We start from the raw sequence: 20,009 nt of genomic DNA, 5'->3' as shown, positions 1-20,009 counted from the left end.
ATGAATAATGCTATATTTTAAAATGATGTAATGTTATCTTCTTGCTGTACGTGGGGTGCAGATGCCAAAGCTTGAAAAAGCCCATCCATCATTAAATTCACCATGAAACTGAAGTTGCGATTGACTTCTTTTCCGTATCGTGACGCATATCCGAGTGAAACGGCTTCTGAAATAAAATAAAAACATATTTTGAGGCTTAGTTTTCCCTTTCCCTTTTTAATTGGCTGGGCCTGGAGGGGAGAGCTAAAAATGCCTGGCCATTGGACAGTCAGTATAGTCCCTCCTCTTTTAGTTGCTGACGTCATGTGATGTAGAGTTGTTGTTGAGATGGGGAGAGGAGCATAATGTTTTTGATTAAAAAATTCCAAGTGCAAAATAAATAATAATAATAATAATGGAAGGATGGATGGATAAATCTTTTATAATAATGTGAATCACACGTTTTTTTCAAATTTTTTCAATGTTTTATTTCATGGTGACTTTAAAGTTAAATTCTTCTTCTTAAGAGAAACACAATTTTTGTATTTTAAAATTTAATTTTCATTTTCATTCTGGGTTTAAATTTTTCTTAATGAGCTTAACATATTTTTGGCTCTACATGAACACATGTTGACTAATATATATTTTTAAATGTTATTTTTCGGCGGACTGTTCTTTTAAATGTAACCACTTGATTATTTTGAAAAGAGCCGCTGTCAAAACGTCGTGGAATTGCATTGAACAGCCAGCGTCAACACACACACACACACACACGGAGTCAGACTGCACCAATCTCTCCTCCGGTGGAGAGGGGGATGTGGGAATGCCGAGGGGCGGAAGAGAGGTGTCTTTAATCTTTTATCTCCCCCTTTCTGTTTCTCTTGCATGGCTGCATCCATTTTCCCCTCTTAAGCAACAGCGAGCGGTACAGTACAGAAGCCACACCCTTGAATCCCCCTCCATCATACCCAGAGACCCCCAGAGCAAACCTGATTGGTCGGTTAGTCGTGTTATCAATGATAGACAGTGTGACATGATCTAAAGCTAAGCGGGTAACAACAGCTCGAGGACACGTTTGAGGGGGGATGGGTTTGTCCCGTTTGCCTCTTCCTGTTTACATCTAATTATTTGATCTAAGCTTATGTACCAGCGCCCCCCCTCTCTCTCTCTCTCTCTCTCTCTCTCATGAAAATGCTGCTCGGGTAGCTCTGGTCTATTTCGATCTGCCGTGGGAGGAGTTGAGCATCGCTGTTGCTTCTCTCCTCTATTCTTTCCTCCTGCGCTCGTGTCGAGCTGTGACAGCCAGCGTTTCTCATCCGCGCTTGGGCCTTGAAAGTCACCTAAGCCTCTGAGGGAGCGTCGCCATGGCGCACGCCGCAGCCAGCATCAAAAAAGCCCGCGTGGAGATGGAGCAGGCTCCAGACCTGAAGGCGCTGGAGAAAGCCCGCGAGAAAAGGAGGCGCTCGCGGGAGAGAGCTGAGCGGAGGCGTAAGGTACCGCTGGGACGCCGGTCCCCAAACACCTCCTTCTGCATCCTCTCCCGCATCTGTCATCATCATCCATCTACATGCACTGTCTGCTTCAGGACGCTCCTGTCTGAGCGAGGAGGATTCATTAGCGCATCACTTTTTAAACCCGAAGCACTCTTATTTAGATATTTTAGGATGTATGTACCACCTTTAATAAATATGTCGAGTTGATGCACCTATGTGTGTTTCACCTCTTTTGGTCCTCTAGTTTTTGCTCACACTTTTGTGTTCACTACAGACCTGTGAAATACATTTTTAAGCGCTCGGGGTGTGATGGCGCATCACGGATGATTTCATTTTACCCTCATCCATGATTGTGTATGATCATCTTTAAATGTCATTGTGTTTTTCGTGAATGGCTGGTGAATTGCTTCTAGAATTTTTACGACTGTAGCATCTTTGCACAGGGTCCGGTAATGATCCTTCCCCATCTTAGCGGATTGATGCAGCACATGTTAATAAATTCAGTGTTTGGTGTCTGGATACGCCAGTCTTGGCATCCGGCCGGCTTGTTGTGTTGTTCTGTGCGAGATTTAAAAGCTGCATGTGGCAACTTACATGGTCAAATAGAGTCGCAGTCTGATGCGAAGCTTGTGTGCGTTTTATTATGAATCTGGTTTGCGTGTTTGTGTGTATTTCACACATTCAATTATTACTTGTCAGTGAGAACAAGGACATCCGTTTCCAAGGTGATTTAAAAAGCTTTAATGCATATTTTAACTATAAAACCTTCGTAGGTGCAGGCAGAACCTCATAGCTTTATTTCACGTCAAGACCGGCTGTTCTATGAAGTGTTTCATCGGCGTTGATCTTTCTGTACGCGTCATCAGTCTTGTTGAAACGCTTATGGCATTAGTAATTGGTTTGTAAATGGCATAAACGTCTCTTAAAAGGCCAAGTCCTAAACAAGATTTAGCAGCAATGTTTGAATGACTTCCAAACACAACACATTATTTGTTGGCATGCGACAGTATAGCAAAAATATTGAAGCGCTTTACAAACGCAGCTCTTTGTCTTAATGTCTTTTTGGGAATACATTGGATTTAAAGAACAGTAAGCACTTGTACAGCATCATCTATAATGCCGATGCTTGCGAGGTGGTGTGGATCAGCCTGAGATTCCTAGATTTGATTTGGTTGACTTCATTTTTGACTTTGATATTCTATTAATTCTACAGACTTCAGTTCAGTCTGTGTGATGGTGGACTCGTGTTCATTACACTGTTGCATATTTTCACCAGACATGTATAACTTTTTATTCATCAATCTTTCCGATGGAGGTTCGTAGACACTAGACCAAGTGATAGTTCTGTGATGTGATTAAAAACTCCAGTGTACTCATCCAAACCTTGACTGTCTGTATTGAATATACATTTATTTGACATCACAGTGTATTTTGTTTAGTGTAATGGCTTTTGTTTTTATTATTATAGAGGCAATCTGTACAAACTCCCTGATGTTTTTTTGTGAGTACACCCAATACTTGGTTATTTTCAACGCAGCAATGGGTAAAAAAGAACAACCCCAACCTTTGGGTTTTTAATTGACCTGTGCTGGGTTGATTTAACCAATTGTTGGGTCAAATGTAAATGTTTCCAGGGTTTATTTAACCCAATGGCTGGATGTGTGCCTCTTATGGCCCAACATTCTTTACATAATTAATCTGTATGTTGTCAAATTGTAAAGACGACCTGTTGAGCGATGTTAACATATTTATTCTTTTTCATTTTGTTTTTAGGAACCACAAGTGTTGGGTTGTTTTAACTCATTGTTGGGTGGAATAGCTTCGTGGCTAGAGCATGGCGCTGGCAACTATAAGGTTATGGGTTCGATCCCAGGGATTGCACGTATTCAGAATGAATTGTACTTCACGTTTTGTATCTGAGTCGCTTTGAAAAAAAAGCATTCAAAGCCCTATTCCTCTCTGTGCTCCGGTCTTATCTCTAGACTGAAAACTCTCTCAACTCAACCAATCAAATCTCAGGGTCCCACCTGAAAAGCTGAAAGAAAGAAAATAATTAGATGATAAATATATATTTTTAGACCCAAGCGATCACCGTTTTCATGATCGATCGTCACTGTGGCATCCGAGTACTCGAGTTTCTTGCTCATCCCTTTTCAGAATAAAGTATGTCAGGTTTGTTATAGCTTAACTAGAATCATCCCCGAATCCACCATGAGTAATGCCACACCCCCTGAAAACCTGTTGTCTTTAAAACCATTGTTTATTATGATATTTTGTAGTTGAACTCTTGAATCAATTACATTTGATCAATTTGGTTACCATTTGTATGACTATGGCTTTACAACAAACGTAATGGTAAAACTAGGGTTAATGTGATGACACTATAGTAAATATGTAGCTACTATAGCTTTACTACAAATAAAACCAAAATACCGTGGTTAATTTTAAAACCTTGAGGACATGTGATAATGTAAATGGCTTTGTGTTCTCTAGACATGAAGGACGTTCAGGGCTCTGGGTTTTTTAAATGTGTTGAAGTACAGATGTCTGAGTTGCTATGGAAACCGTCTCAGACATTTGATTTTTTTTCTTTCGTTTTTGAGACAGTAGACTAAATGTCTTTGATGTATTATAGAAAGAATCAAGACCGTAGAATCAAAGTTGAAATGGTTCATTTGCATTTATGATATTTTAGATGATTGCATTACATTTATTAAATGCATGTGTGAGTGTTCATTGTAAATCATATGGAGTAAATATTCAGTCTGACTCGGACTAATGCTATTGAGCAGCAGAGAACATGCTGGAATGCCATAAATTCCTGTTTAGCAGTTATATGATTTTCTTCTGGTAAAGGAGGGACAAACCCCACAGACATACATTGAAGTTGGGATGTGAGACAGGAATGTCAGAGATTTTGGAGATGGACTGTGATGTGGACTCAGGTGCTCAGCATTACCTCAGCAACTTCATAGCAACGTGCCATAAAAACACTCCAAAACACCCATGTATGATAAACGCACAACTCTAGTGAAAATAGCTTGATGTTTCAGTCGTGAGCTATAAAGTGGTCATGCCATCCCGCCATATGGTTTACCACAGATAAGAGGTTTGTTGTCTGTCCAGTCCAAAAGATTACATCCTTCGGTTTAGAAGCAGCTGGGAGAAATTGAATTAAAATCCTCTGAGCAAAGGAACGTGATGTTTGCTCAGTAGAGGGGCGGGGCGGGGCGGGGCTTTAAATAATCAATGATTTGCACGTGATGTGTTGTCTGCTGTTTGATTGTGGTCTCATTTCTTAATGTTGTTGAGCAAGTGGTGCATAAAATATCAGGTCAGTTCATTAATACCGATATTTGGTGATTATGGGGATGGTAACCTGTAACCTGTCAGTCATATTCCTCTATCCCATCAGGACCAGCACATGTCAATGTTAGCACTGATTTGACAGTCTGCGTCTGAACCGCCTCTCTTGTTAAGATTTAAACCAATTGATTCTGATCTTCATGAAGTCTCTGTGTTAATCCAGGGCTGAAATACTTGACTAAATTGCATAAATCACAGAACAGTTAGTGTATTGTGTCAAGCCCGGTAAAGGTCAGCTCAGAGGTGAAACCAGGCCATCTGCATCACATTACAGATCCATACACAACCCCTGAGGAACGAAAGCGGTAATATCAACAGATGAACCGTACGGCTGATCAATGAATAAATCAATATCTTCATCAATTCAAAATCAATACAATCAATTAAAAACAATTTAAATGCCCTTTGGATTCTTTGCTGCTTGGTTCTAGTTAACATGATCAATGCAACAAGTATTTTTGAGCAAGCATGCAAAGCATTTAATTTTCTGTACATTTATTAATTTAACAGCAAGGTTCTTTCAGTTTACTAAAATTAAAGCGCTGAAAACGTTTCTGTTTACTGAAATAAAATAAAATACTGCCATAAAACTACAACGAAAAACAATTCAAATGTTGCCTCAGAAATAAACTGAAATATGTTTGAGGCACTAAAATTGTGATGATAAAAAAACGTTTAAAAAATCATTTAATCTTATATTGCAACAAAAAAAATAAACAAATACAAAAAAACATAAAGCTTGTAACAAAATTGCTAAAAATGTAACTAAAATTAACATGAAAAAAAAAACTAATTTAAAAGTTTAATAAAACTGAAAGCAAAACTGTCATAACTCTGTTAGCAGATGCATTTATCCAAAGCGACATAAATGAAAGAGAACTGAACATTTTGTTTATTTCGTCATTTTGATTTCATTTAATTTTTAAATAAAGTATACTTGGAAAAAGGTATTTTCTATATTATGCTATATACTTTGTCTTAAATAGCACGGGAATATTTGTGGAAAATGGTCAAAATTATAGATTTTTCTTTCATGTCAAAAATCAATAGGATATTAAGCAAAGATTATGATATTTAGTAAATTTCCTACCATAAATATATCAAAACTTTAGTTTTCTGAGTAAAATCCTAAGCCAAGCACTTTGGACAACTTTAAAGGTGATTTTCTGATGTATTTCTCAGTTGCGCCCTCAAATTCCAGAGTTTTAAATAGTTATATCTGGGACAAATAGTGTCCTGTCCTAACAAACCATACATCAATGAGAAGCTTATTGGTTCAGTTTCAGATGATCTACAATATATGACAAATTGACACATAAGATTATGTAGGTTATTCAAAGTTTTGTTGTCCATGGTCATATATGTGCAGTGTTGAGCAAGTTACTCTGAAAAGTAATTCATTTCTAGTTACTAATGACATATTCAATAGTGTAATTAGATTACTGTACAAATGACTCTCTCCATTAAGTGTTACCTTACTTTACTTTTTCATGGGAAAGAAATAAAATGACAGTAACTCATTACTTAGGAACTAGTTACAGCCAAAACTGCATGTGATGTTTGTTTTTTGTCTTTTGATATGTTTTGTAATGACAGCAGGTGACATTAAAGGATCTCTACACACACCTGACACCATGAACACTCATATCGAGTCAACACGTTTCTTTAATGCTCATTGGATAGTGTCACTTTTGTAAACCTGATCCTCTGTAACCATTGGAGCACCCAGCCCTCAGTAGGGCCCCGGAAACTGCCACCTTTCCTCCCTCTTTTGGCAATGCCACCCTCACTGTCCCCACCATCCACTTGCATAGCTGGGATAGTGGGTAAAAATAGCCGGGGCTCAAATTAGCAATGAAGAAGCATTAGCACACACTAGAGATCCACTGGGTATCTGTTTGAACGACTGGTGGGGTAGTTTGGGGTTTTTCTATTGGGCCCAGGAATGGGAGGCATGAGGAATAGTCTGTTTTGACTGTTTCGGGATGATTCTTGGTGCACGTTTGTGTATTCATCATGGGCAATGCAGCGATGCATAAGGCAAGCCGAGCAGAGAATCCTGCAGATGACACTGCATTTCCAGACCTGGAATCGGGCCAAAGTGGAAGCATGGAATCTGTGGTGAGATTATGGATTTTAGGAAACACATACCTGTCTTAAGTGACGTGTCTAACTGCAGTTTATGTGTTTCTTAATTTGGATGTGTTCTTTGCTTTCTAAGTAAACCAAAGGTTTGTTGTATAGTCTGGAACTCGAGCAGTGTTTTAGAATTGACCTCTTGATGCTCCTTACGCTTTTTCTTACAGTTTTTCTGGCATAATATTATATTTAGTTCGTTATTATGTTTAGTCATTGTTAGGATTATAATAGACACAATGCTGTAGATTGGAATTTTGGAGCGTAGAGACCCTGTTAAAAAAAAAACAGCATAAACTGGGTTAGGTATGTTTTTATGCTGTTTTGACCATCTTAAACCAGCTAAGGACCAGTTTAAACCAGCACATGACAATCCAGCTTCAAAACACACCAAACAACATAAGCTGTTGACAGGGTTAAAAACGCTGTTCGTTGAAGAATAAACTTAACTGTAGAATTTGGGCCTGTGGACCTGTATAACAGTCCACACGTTTCAGCACACATGGGTCAGGCCTGATGTTTGTTTAAACTTTTGTTTATCTGAGCATCTTATTTCAGAAAGCACCGTCATAGATGTGCTTGTAAAGGTCTGAGCTTCAGACTGGTTCATCTGTGCTGGTTCAGATAGACGACAATATGAAGAAAGGCGTTCTCTTGATTGTAAAATCTCGAAAACCTGATTCCTGTGTACTGGCAGTCTGGGAAAAACGTGTCTGAACAACAACTTTGTATATGAAGTGATGCAGAGACAAATGGATTTCTGACATAACGCACCTCCATGTTTGTGCCAATATACAAAAAAGTTCATCAAAGCGTTGACTAAATGAGCGAGATCTATTATCTTTGAAGACCATTACAGATTATCTTATTATCCCCATCACAACATCTGTAAGGTTTGTAATTCTCTCCTGTTGACACTTAGAAACTCATTCATACATTTGTTGTGTGAAATGATGATTAAATCATCAAGATGTTTTGTACTTATTCATATTAGAGTTATTAGTTTGTTCATATTTTAAGACTTATAGGCTTAACCTTCATTGGGTACATGGGTCTTATCAATTTTAATTCCAGACGTTTTCTAATTATTTTGAATGTTGCATTTCTATTAAAGTCCATGGCTTGTTGTTCGTGACCTTACAATATCAACTCAATAAATAGTTTGAAAAATAGTTCACAAGTGCACTTGTTTACTGTGTTTTCTTTCTTCTCTGTGAAGCACCTCAGGTTGTGCTCTGTGTGTTTTAGTCATGTTTTGTGAAGAATGCTTTGATCTTCTTATCTCATAATGTTGCTGCATTTATGTTTGTGTCTGAACGAAGTAGTAAACCGTGTCGTGAACTGCAGTAGACGTGGGGCCCGGATCTCGCGGATTGGTGCTCTTTGTGGGCTATAAAAATAAAATGTCTGTTTCCATGGCAGCTATAATCCTGCCGTGACCTTTATATGAATATGAGGAGGATCAAAATTGTAATGCGAAGTGAAGAACGTGAGCATATCTGTCATTTTTTTAATGCATGTACATTTGGGTGATTTCCTGACGAATGTTTTCGACCTGATCATGATGTTGGGGAACGCTCGAAGTTGCATTCTGATTTTGAAATCCCTATTGAGATGAGAGACAGGATGCTTTAAGTCTGTGTGTGCGCTGTTTTGTTTTAAACCTGCATGCGTTGGTGTGTGTTTGTTCTCGAAGTGAGTGGATGAAATATCAGAGAGATTGAAAGATCATTCATAAAGCTCTTGTTTTAAGCATGTTGATTTAATGTTATGGTTGTTAAAGCCTGCGCAGAATCTGAGCTCACTGTCATTCACAAACGTCAACACAAAATCCCTCACCTTCTTAAATATGTGTTTTTAATATTTAGATTTTACATATTTGGCACAGACACTTTTTGTTCAAGCTGTTTATCACTTTGTGTGTTTCCTGAGATTAAACCCATGATCCTTTATGTTACTCACCATGTCTACCAATAAGCAACACACATGTTTAATAAAATGCATCAGCTGGACCACAGCAGAGTTCTTTTGACTGGAACTGAAGCTGTTTTCTACTTTTGGTCATGTGTTTGTTGAATCTCCTACACAGAAGTTCCATATTACAATTCTGGCATAATCTATTCATCCTTTTGTCATTTCAAACCTTTATGTAGTTCTTTCTTCCGCAGAACACAAAAGAAGATATTTTGAAGAAAGTTGGTTAGCAAACCGCGCTGGACCCCATTCGCTTCTATTGTATGAGCACAAAACCAACACGGGTCAATGGGGGCCAGATAACAACATTCTTCAAAATATCTTCTTCTGTGTTCTGCGGAAGAAAGAACGTCATAAAGGTATGAAATGTCAAAAGGGTGAGTATATAAGCTATGGGTATGGGCAGCTATCCCTGTGAGGTCATTTTGTTGTGTCAGGTTGTGAGCTGTTTTATGTAACATCAACTCATACGGTGCCATCAAACCCTCGTGAAGGAACTTTCACTTTTTAACAGAAATGTGATGCTAGTGCCAGTGCAACAAAATTTAAAGGAAAAGATACCTGCAATGTTTTAGCTATTTATCACAATAGTCAGTTCCGCACTTTTATTTATGACATTGTGCTGTCATTCAATGCTCTTCAGCTTAAAGACTCAAAGCAATCACATTTGTTTGTATATAATTTAACACGCATTTGTTTGCCAGAACAACTTGAACTATTCGTTTAATTGAGTTTAAATTCATTCATTTAAATCACACTTTATTTATTCGGTTTATTTCTAAAGCACAACATTATTTTGCAATGTTATGCAGAAATACATTATATTATATTAATTTTATATATTTTTATAATATGTACAGTAGTGATTTTTTATGAACTTGTTTTTCGAAATGTGGTTTTAAATGCACATGAGTTTGGCCTATTAGACTTTGATTTTAGATGAAGATTAGTGCTTACGATGAGATTTTGGGCTCTTGTGTGACATCTGATATACTGTATGGGGTATTTGAAATAAAATCTTGTTGACACAGGCAGAATAATTCAGACAGGTACTGTAGTTGGCTTTATATTAAAGTAGAATGAGAATGTGTCCAGCTTTCATGCGATATCGAATTATGTATAAATCCTTTATGAATTAAATTAAAATGTATTTATAAAGCGCTTTTCACAGTTTTCATTGTTGCAAAGCACCTTGACATACATCATAATAAAGAATTAAATAGAAATAATACTAGGGGGGTTTTACAAATGTGAGAAATATACATTAATGCATGCAATTTAAAGTTAGACTCAGAATTTTAATGTCAATTCCACTATACTTTTTTTAAGGGAAATGTAATTAAAAATGACTAACTAATTACTTAGGAACTAGTTACACCCGACACTGATATTTATGATGAAATATTTAATCATGCTTATATGCCATTAATAATATGCATTATATTACACTAATGATGATGGGAATTTAATCCTTTCACATCACTACACAAGTTATTTTAGTGAATGAATTAATGTAGTACACTGCACTTCTATAATGCTTCTGTTTACGCTGGTTTAAACGCTCTTAAATGGGTAGATTTTTTTGCATAGTTTCTATCGTTCTATAGCTGGTCTGGATGGCGTCTTTACTGCATCTCTACCATCAGGCTCGGTGAGCACCTTAGACCAGGAGTAAATCTGCTGCAACAATTTCCTCATCATTTTGAGCATAGATGTACATACATAGATTCCTCATTAACAGGTTTTCACTTCGTCTCATTTTCAAGGGGTTTTGCTAGAAATGTATTAAACTTAGGCCCTGTTTTCCTAGACACAGCCTTAGCTTATGCCAGGACTATGCCTAAATTGAACAAATATATTTATGTCACTGTAGTAGAGTAGGCGGGGCGAGACCGTGGTTCGAGTCCGGTGAGTAATTGTGAATGAGCGCCAGCTGTGCGCACACCGGCCTCGAATCACAGTCTCGCCCCGCCTACTCTACTACAGTCACTTTCAAAATAATCCCTGAGAAGAATACATTACTGGTGTGCATCTCGAGACAAAACAATGGCACTGATGTATTTTAAGATATTTCTGGGCAATTTATATTCGGGTAAGACAGGTCACACATTCTTTTTAGCCTTTAGCCTTGTCAGTGGAGCCGGTCCAAAGACACTTGAAAGACATGCGTAGCTCGAAACGGTGTTTTAAGGCCAGCATTTGTCATTAAAGTGACACTACTGAACTACATTTGTGAGAATAACAGATGTTCCCGAGCGGGACCTCGTTCTCCAGGGTTCTGTCCTGAGATGCCTCCTCTGTAGGGAACCCCTGTAGAGACGTGTTCGCTGTGGAGTCAGACAGCTGGACGCCTGTATACAAAACACATTTCATCACGCTCACAACAGGATATCTGAGGCGAACACTTATAACTGCCAACTTTAGACTCTGTTTTTGGAGGGCAAAGCCAGAGCTATGTGCCAAAGGTAGTTTCTGTATTAACCACAAAGGTTTCATCCTAATTTACAAACTACAACACGCTAAAAGTTTGTACTACACTGATGACTGGTCATCTACGCTTGTGTACTGTTTGCATGCAAGTATTACAGTAGCATCTAGAGTAGCTGAATTCAAGATCTTTTATTCTCATCTGCACTTTTTCACAGTAAAAATGTTGTAGTGAACAGCATTCACTGTAGTAAAATGTGCAACATTTTTAGATACAGTAGTGTTATATAAACTTACCATAGTAATATTAAAGTATGCTACAGTATTTACTACAGTTTGACAATTTACTATTTCATACTACACTAAATATGAATAGTTTATTTTCAAAATGAGATGATTAAATCATATTTTTTATTGTGCTTTCCAATTAATATCAATCAAACTGCAATTGGTTTGCAAAAATACAGCTAACCAGCACAATAAAACACAGTAAAAACATGATAATATGATAAAAAAACGGATTTTTGTCATTTTGGAAACTCTATGCAGTGCTTGAAGTGGGCCGGAACGTGACACTTCTCTATTTTAATCTCTAGCGTACCTTCACTTTTTCTTGCGTACCTTTACTTTTCACATGTTGCTCATACTTTGCCATTTCATGTCAAAGCGTCATTGTATGGGTGGTTTGCTAGTGCTAGATTTGCTTTGGCGCGTAGTTACCTAAATTCAACAGATTGACCAGCCAAACAGGGTTTACGGAATTCCAGCCAATCAAATCACAGAGTTCAAGCAGCAGTTCAGCCAATAAACTAAAGAAGAAGGCAGTCTGCAGACGGGTGCTAATGATGACAGTGACTGTGATGTGAGATGTGAGAAGACAAACATAAGAAATGCCAACGGTTTGACAATACAAATAACAAATGGTGAGATTTCAGAGATGCAAACTACTTATCTTTAGCGAATTCTGCTGATTTAAATGAAACTTAGGTGGTTTGTCACATAATGTAATGTTTGTTCGACTTGAGATACCTAAAAACAGAACATAACATCTTTATAGCATAAGGTTTAAAATATGACTGTATAGGTTATATGATGGATTTTATTAATATTAGAATTCTATACACTGCAGAACTATGATCACAGGTAATAAAATGATTATTTTCTGGTCAAATTTTTATTTAACATTATTAAATCTGTTGTTTGACGAATGGTTCCTTTAGTGAATAAATATTTGGCAACATCCAATTGTACTGTTTTAAACAGTAAATATTACAATGTCCTTGAGTAATGTTGCTTTCTGTCAATGTAAGCAGTCTTAGAATTTTCTCCATTGGTATTGCACAAATGCATTAGAAACGATATTATATGACAAAGACAAAATATATGTAGAATAAATATACAATTGGCAACTAAACAATACACACAATATGCAATACATGTCAATGCACAGAATTAAAAAAGAAAAAGTACTAAGAACAAAAACAATAAAATTGTGTTTAAACTTTGGTTGTTTGAATGTGGCAGTTGTGGTCTCTTTTTTTGTAATCTTTGCTTCTTGTACAGTGCAGGTGTGCGCTTGATTTAAGCTGTTTTTGTTATAATCATCATCATCATGTTGTTTGTGTAGAGACTCTGTCTGTCTGTCGTCTCTCTGCTGAGTGCTGAATGCTGCACTGCAGTTTGGTGATGCCTGCAAAGCTTTTTCTTTCTCTGACAAAACAAAATTTTCACTCTGTCAGGACTTCTCGAGGCTTTTTTTTGCTGTTTCAGTTGTGAACCGAATGATTTATGGTTTATAATATAAAGGGTGTAATTACTGCCACTAATGTCACCAAACAGAACTGTATTGCCCTGAACTCACCATTGGTTGATCATGGGATGTTTTTGTCACACCGACTGTTAAAGGGACAGTTCACTCATACATGAAATTCTTTCATCATTTACTCATCGTCAGGTTGATTCAAACCTATATCGGTTTCTTTGTTCTGTTCAACACAAAGAACAATATTTGTAAGACTGTTAGCCATTACAGTTCTGTGACATCATCCACTACCCAGTAGGAAAAAAACATTGTATATTTTTTTGTTCTATAGAACACAAAGTGAGATATTTTGAAGACTTTATGAACAGTTCAGGGGCACATTTGAAAACCATGTTATTTATCCTACTATGGCAGACAATGATGTCACAGAATTGAATATTGCTTACATTCTTCCAAATATATTTCTCTGTGTTCATCTGAACAAAGTAATTTATACAGGTGTGAAATGACATGAGGGGAAGCAAACAATGACAGAATTTAAATTTTTGGGTGAACTGTCCCTTTAAGGGTTTGGATTTTTGAAGGAAATGTTTATTTGTATTGTGTCAGCATTCATTTATGTCTGTGTTTTATGAACCAGGTCACATGAGATAATGTTAACGTGTGTTTTTCTCTTGTTTCTTTCAGTCGGACAGTAACACCAGCTTCCTTCGAGCCGCACGGGCTGGAAATATTGACAAGGTGCTGGAGTTTCTGAAGGGCGGAGTCGACATCTGCACCTCAAATCAGGCGAGTCTCTTATTCTCACAGTGGTTTTATTGTTTACAATCCTTATGAAATATCAACTTTAATTAGATAATATTGCCACAAGTGTAATTCCTACAGTATTTTCAAATGTCTGTCTTAATTCCTCTTCGAAATCATATTGAATGTTATTTTGTTTCTTCTCATTGACATTTAAACTGTACATTTAATCTGCATTTCTGTTTCCTAGGTTAAAGAAAAGATGACGTGCACAAATGTTTTAAACAAGTTTTTTATAGCTTTCTAGCAAAAAAGGAAGAAGATCGTATCTTCATTTTTTGTGCTATAATCATGTAGATCGTCAATTATATATATTACTTTTCAGTAGTAGATGTTGTCCCAGAATTCTTCAATCTGAATGCATGCAATGTTTCTGACTGTCCCTGCAGACAAGCTTTTCATTTCTCTTAGCATTGCATTTTGTCTGGTTCTGTACACTCTTGAAAAAATGTGCTTCAAAAGGTTCTTCGATGCCATAAACAACCGTTTGGTTCCATAAAGAACCTTTAACATCTAAAGAACCTTTCTGTTTCCCAAAAGGTTCTTTGTGCTGAAAAATGGTTCTTCAGATGATAAATAAAGAAGAAAGAGATGGTGCTTCAAAGAACCTTTTGGCTGAATGGTTCTTTGTGGAACCAATAATGGTTCTTCTATGCCAGGGGTTTCCAAAGTAGGGGTTGGTGTCGCAAGCAAAGAGAAGTCAATTTACAGCACGACGTTATACACTATGCAATGTTTATATACTTTACCCACCTCCAAGGATAGTGGGAGTCTCGAGTCTCTGGCACTGTTATTTTGGGGGTCGCGGGCTGAAAGGTTTGGGAACCCCTGTTCAATGACATCACTGTGAAGAACCTTTAAAGTGCAGATATTTTTGAAAGTGAATGCAGCCATCTTGTCCTTCCTTGTGTGATGTGTGGTATTTACCTCTGTCATACTATGTGAGATCAGATTTAGATATTTCTGATGTCCCGGTGTTTCGTCAGGTCTCTTGAGAGTTTGCTGTTATTTCAGGAGCTCTATTATCAAACAGCAAGCTCAGTTAGCGGTCTCATGCTAGCAGCTCTGCTATGACAACAGTGTGTTCGTCCTCTGATAAACAACAAGCACATGCTCCAGCATTTCAGACTTATCAGATATCACCTGACTCACTTCTACAGCGTGGGGGGATTCATGACATTTACCATGAAGCAGGACGCATATTCACTTCCAATCGAAATTGTTTGAACATGTACAGGATAAAAAAATCTGGAAACATCTGGGGTGTAAAAACATCTGCTAAACATCTTAGAAAGAGCTGTTTTACATCCATTCTTAATCGCAAACGTCTTACATACGTCTTTTAGATGTTTATGACATCTGACAGCAGAAGTCTTCGAGACGTATCGACGAGCAAGCAACGTCATGCAGATGTAAATGCAGACATCAAATAGACGTCTGCCAGATGTTTGTGTGCTATCAGAGTTGTGATGAAGGACGATTGTGAGATATTCTGCAGACCTCTCAGCTTTGTGGTCTAAAGAAACAAACTTTCTTTTTGAGAGAGAGAAGACTTTTCAATCATGTAGGGAAATGACAATATGTGTCAATAAATGAAATGAGGATGTGCAGTTTAGGATTGTGGAAATCAAAGCGTAAGATTTCTAGTTCCTCCAGTGAAAGCGATACGGTCAGAGTAATCCCACATGACAACGCAGCTTTTAAAGTCATGTCGTGTTGTAAAGGAGCCAGCAGTGAGCGTCGGCTTCCTCATGACCGGTTTCTTATTTTATTCACACCCCTCGCTCTTCAGAGCTCGCTGCTTTGATATTTAATGACCTTTAACATGAGTTTGCAGTTGTAATGAGTGGATGCTCTGGGATGGATGTGGAGGTACACGCGAGATCTTGTTCTCCATGTTTGAAGACTTTGTATCTTGGGTTCGGTGGAGATTGAGCGTCTAACTTCCGTCTCTAATCTTTGCAGAATGGCCTCAACGCATTACACCTGGCAGCGAAGGAAGGACATCTGGACTTAGTCCAGGGGCTTTTGGACAAGGGATCTTCTGTGGATTCTGCAACCAAGGTAAAGTTTCTCAGGAGCGCTGCGGGTGCGGCTGGTTGTCGTGATCATGTACGATTACACTTCCACTTCACTTTAGGGTCACTTGGGGAAAATATTCCTTGATTTTACAAAACCAAAGAAGAATGGTTTAATGTCTGAAAGTGTTGTGAAATGAATAAATGTATTTAAAATACAATTGTGCAAACAATTTTTTCTTAAAATATTTCTTAAAAATTAGAATAGATGAGACTCATTCAATAGTGTTTTAAGAATGAAGCTGCTTGATAAAACTACAAGAAAACATGTCTGAAAAAATCATCAAAATGTTTAAACATTGAGTAGTTTAACGGCCAAAGTAACATTTGTGTAATTCAATAGTTTTGATCAGCTTACTATTATTCTTAAATGCAAAAAATGAATAATTGACCTTAAACTTTAAAGGGTATTTTTGTTGTTTTTTACTTGCGTTTTTCCCCTCCTCTCATAGCTGTTGAGCTGTGATGAGTTCACATTAATCTCCATTCAGTGAGAGAAACTAATGTAACCCTCTCTGTGTACTTCAGTAGATGAGAACTTGATACTCGTGTCACGTGACTCTTTAAGTATGCACACTGGATACAGAGCAGTGAGAAATAACTCTGACCTTCAGAGAATGTCTCTGGGTGCATTGTAAACAATATGAAATATTATGTAATACTTAGTTATGTAATATAGAATATTCAACGTGAATATTAACCGAGATCTCCTTAATGCTGTTTGCTTTCCACAGATTGTAAAAAGACAAAATGAAGAGCAACTGGAAAGTCAAAAGTTTCTCCTGAGAAATGCTTCTTATGGTTTTACCATTACTTTAGTCTCAGAGATCTCAGCATTTTCTCTGATTGTATCAAATCTGAGCTTTAGCATTTCTCACAATTTTTGTAAACCAAATGATTTAACGTATAAAATTAACATTTTATATTTTTACTGCATTGTTGCCGGGAATTATACGATTCTATCTGACATCTTAAAAATCAAGTTATTCACATATTCTTGGAGAGCGTTTACATGGTGAAAAACGTTAATGCTTTTCCTTTGCGTTTTTGATTTTTTTTTCGTACACACGACAGCGTTATCGAAGCCATTAGCATGTACTCAAATCTTAAGTAATGTATTCTGCATGCCAAGCCTGTGGATGGCGCTGTTGCACTGTAATGGAACCCTACGTGCTTGTTCAGATACGCAAACCATGTTTTAAGCTAAAAGCGCTTTTAATACACTTTGTCAGCATGTATGTGTGTTGATAGTTTGTATTAATAAATACTTTGTGTCCGCTGGTTGTAGTGATGCAGTAAATCTACTTTTTGCTGTAGAAATGATCATTAGTATGTCACGTGGCACAACATGCAGCATGGAGTCCGCCGTTATAGTTTGGGGAAAATCTGCGCACGTGTACATACTGAACGTGTAATATGCATGCGTGTGACATCATTGTTTTTGGAAAATGGCGCCTTCAGAGTTTACAGGGAAACAATAGTGCCACCGTTTTCAAAAACTCGCACTTTAAGACACGTTTTCAAAAGTTTTAGTTTTCAGTCCCCAAAAACGCTGTTGTCGTGTAAATGAACAGTGAAAGTGCATAAAAAGTTTTGCGTTTTTTGTTGAAAACGGTCTCCTGTAAATGGCTTCTTACTCTGTGGCAACCCAGATAGCACAATCAATGTGGCTAACGTCTATTTGACGTCTGCATTTATATCTTACAGACATCTACAATACATAGTTTGTTCATCTTCAATACGTCTGATCGTCTGTGATACGTCTGCTAAAGATCTCGAGATCTGCTGCGTAAAAACATCTACTAAATATCTTAGACAGAGCAGCTCTACATCCATTCTAAATCATAAACATCTTACGGAAGTCTTCTAGATGTCTATATGATGTCTGACAGCAGACATCTCCGAGACGTATTGCAGATGAGCAAATAGATGCAGACGTCAAATAGACGTAAGCCAGATGTATGTGTGCCATCAGGGAACTTATTGACATTGTGTTTTTTCTGAAATATAAATGGCATCATAATAATCCTCACAGTGTAATCCTTCATTTTGACATCCGAGTATTTCAGCATGAAGCATTGTGTTTGTTTGGCTGACAGAAAGGCAACACAGCGCTTCATATTGCTGCACTAGCGGGACAAGCAGAAGTGGTGAAGATCCTGGTCAAGAGAGGAGCGGACATTAATGGACAGTCTCAGGTACAAATCAAACATTTATGCTCATGAAACTCTTCACTGTTCACAACCAAAATCTACTGAATTGTTCAAATCTGCCGTTTAGAATGGATTCACACCGCTGTACATGGCATCTCAAGAGAATCATATAGATGTGGTGAGATATCTTTTAGAGAACGGAGGAAACCAGAGCACTGCTACAGAGGTAAAGTCAAAGATTATTCTTATTATTATCTATTATTTTCAACAGTCCATCGTCCATGATGTAATATCATTCCACGTACCTCTTTCTTCCTGCAGGATGGCTTCACACCTTTGGCAATCGCTCTTCAACAAGGCCATAATCAGGTGGTCTCAGTGCTTCTGGAGAACGACACCAAGGGTAAAGTACGTCTGCCCGCTCTGCACATCGCCGCCCGCAAGGACGATACCAAGTCTGCCGCCCTCCTGCTGCAGAACGATCACAATGCAGATGTGCAGTCGAAGGTAAATGTGCGAAAAGCAACGCTGACTGTCGAGATGCTCGAATGATGGAACGTATGTTGAGAAGTGATCAAATTAATAAAGTGACATAGTAAAGTGTTATAGTTTCAGTGTAACTGCATTAAAGCTGCAATCCCTTACTTTTTTGGGTAGAAACTAACAAAATATTGGGATTTGAACAAGGTTCATTAAAAAGTAAAAAAAATCTAAACTTACTTTTCCCCTTAAAATCCATGAGAGAAAAAAAATTCTAATATTTTATGAAATATTGCAGCGTTTATAGTAAATAGCTTATCAATGTGTGTCATTTTCTTTTTAAAATTCATGCTCCCTCATAATCTTCAGTTAAATCTAAAAATGCCCCTCCGCCCTGAAATGACTATACTTCTCAAATGATGTAAATTAGACAGCTTGGGCGGAGCATATGTTAACTCCTCCCCTTCAACTGTCACTCTGCAATGTGTCCGAATACGGAAGTAAAAACGATCGCAACTTCCGGTTCACGGGGACTTTAACTCGAATCTGTGAGATTATAATAATGGTTTATAAATCATAAATTAGCTGTCTGGTTAGAATTTGTAAAATTGCAAACATCAATTTGACTTTTGACATCTTTTGACTTCAACACACATTAAGATACATATGCATAGCAACTTGCAATTCTATGCATCAGCCAGAGATGGCGACAGAGAGGCGCAAGTTACGCATTGCAGCTTTAATTTCTACATTGATTGTTTCTCGTTAGATAACAATTGCATATAATGAATGAATGAAACATGACTGTATGTTTAGTTGCATGTGTTGTGTTATTGTGAATAACAGAAACGAGTGTGACATCCGCGAGCGAAACGACTCTTTGCATGTCCTAACAGATGAAGCATCTCGTCACACAGTTCTCTGACACATGTGTGGTACCCTGTGCCGTTGTGTCACGCGTGTATCTGATCACAGTCATGATGTTCTCTGTGTTTTCCATTAATGACGGTGTGTGTCTGTGTTTCTCTGCAGTCTAAGTGTGCCTGTGTCCAGTGTTTCCATCCAGACGCTATTGGGGTCTCACTCTTTTCTCTTTATACCCATGTCTCAATGTTATCAGCTTTAGTCTGTAAATAAAAGTGTTCTTGATTCTGTGAGGGGTAGATGTACAGCGACCGCATGCACCTGCAAAATAAATGTGCATGTCACCTGCGTTTGAGTGAGAGTGTGTGTGCATGTCTGAGCGTGTGTGTGAGACTGAAATGCTCGCAGAACGATTTGATTTTCTTCACAAAGGATTTGACAGTGAAGTTTAAAGATAACCAGGCTATATACGAAGCAGTTTTATTTCTGTATG

The 20,009-nt window shown here is 37.7% G+C and overlaps 1 protein-coding gene across 9 annotated transcripts in view; it reads left to right on the top strand.

The window, feature by feature from the left end:
* Positions 1 to 1,067: 1,067 nt before the first annotated feature.
* ank2b (ankyrin 2b, neuronal) overlaps positions 1,068 to 20,009 on the top strand; it is a 70,312-nt gene continuing 51,370 nt past the window's right edge. For 8 of the 9 annotated variants that reach the window (XM_056730610.1, XM_056730524.1, XM_056730774.1 and 5 more), the window contains exons 1-6: positions 1,068 to 1,472; positions 13,825 to 13,926; positions 15,907 to 16,005; positions 18,119 to 18,217; positions 18,300 to 18,398; positions 18,494 to 18,679. In XM_056730610.1, the coding sequence (XP_056586588.1) occupies positions 1,344 to 1,472; positions 13,825 to 13,926; positions 15,907 to 16,005; positions 18,119 to 18,217; positions 18,300 to 18,398; positions 18,494 to 18,679 (714 nt within the window). In that variant the 5' untranslated portion in view covers positions 1,068 to 1,343. The remainder of the gene's footprint in view (positions 1,473 to 13,824; positions 13,927 to 15,906; positions 16,006 to 18,118; positions 18,218 to 18,299; positions 18,399 to 18,493; positions 18,680 to 20,009) is intronic. The other variant, XM_056730690.1, reaches the window with a different exon arrangement.

This window comes from Triplophysa dalaica, chromosome 1 (assembly GCF_015846415.1).
Source record: "Triplophysa dalaica isolate WHDGS20190420 chromosome 1, ASM1584641v1, whole genome shotgun sequence".
NCBI lineage: Eukaryota > Metazoa > Chordata > Actinopteri > Cypriniformes > Nemacheilidae > Triplophysa > Triplophysa dalaica.
This window is presented reverse-complemented; position numbering and strand designations above follow the sequence as displayed.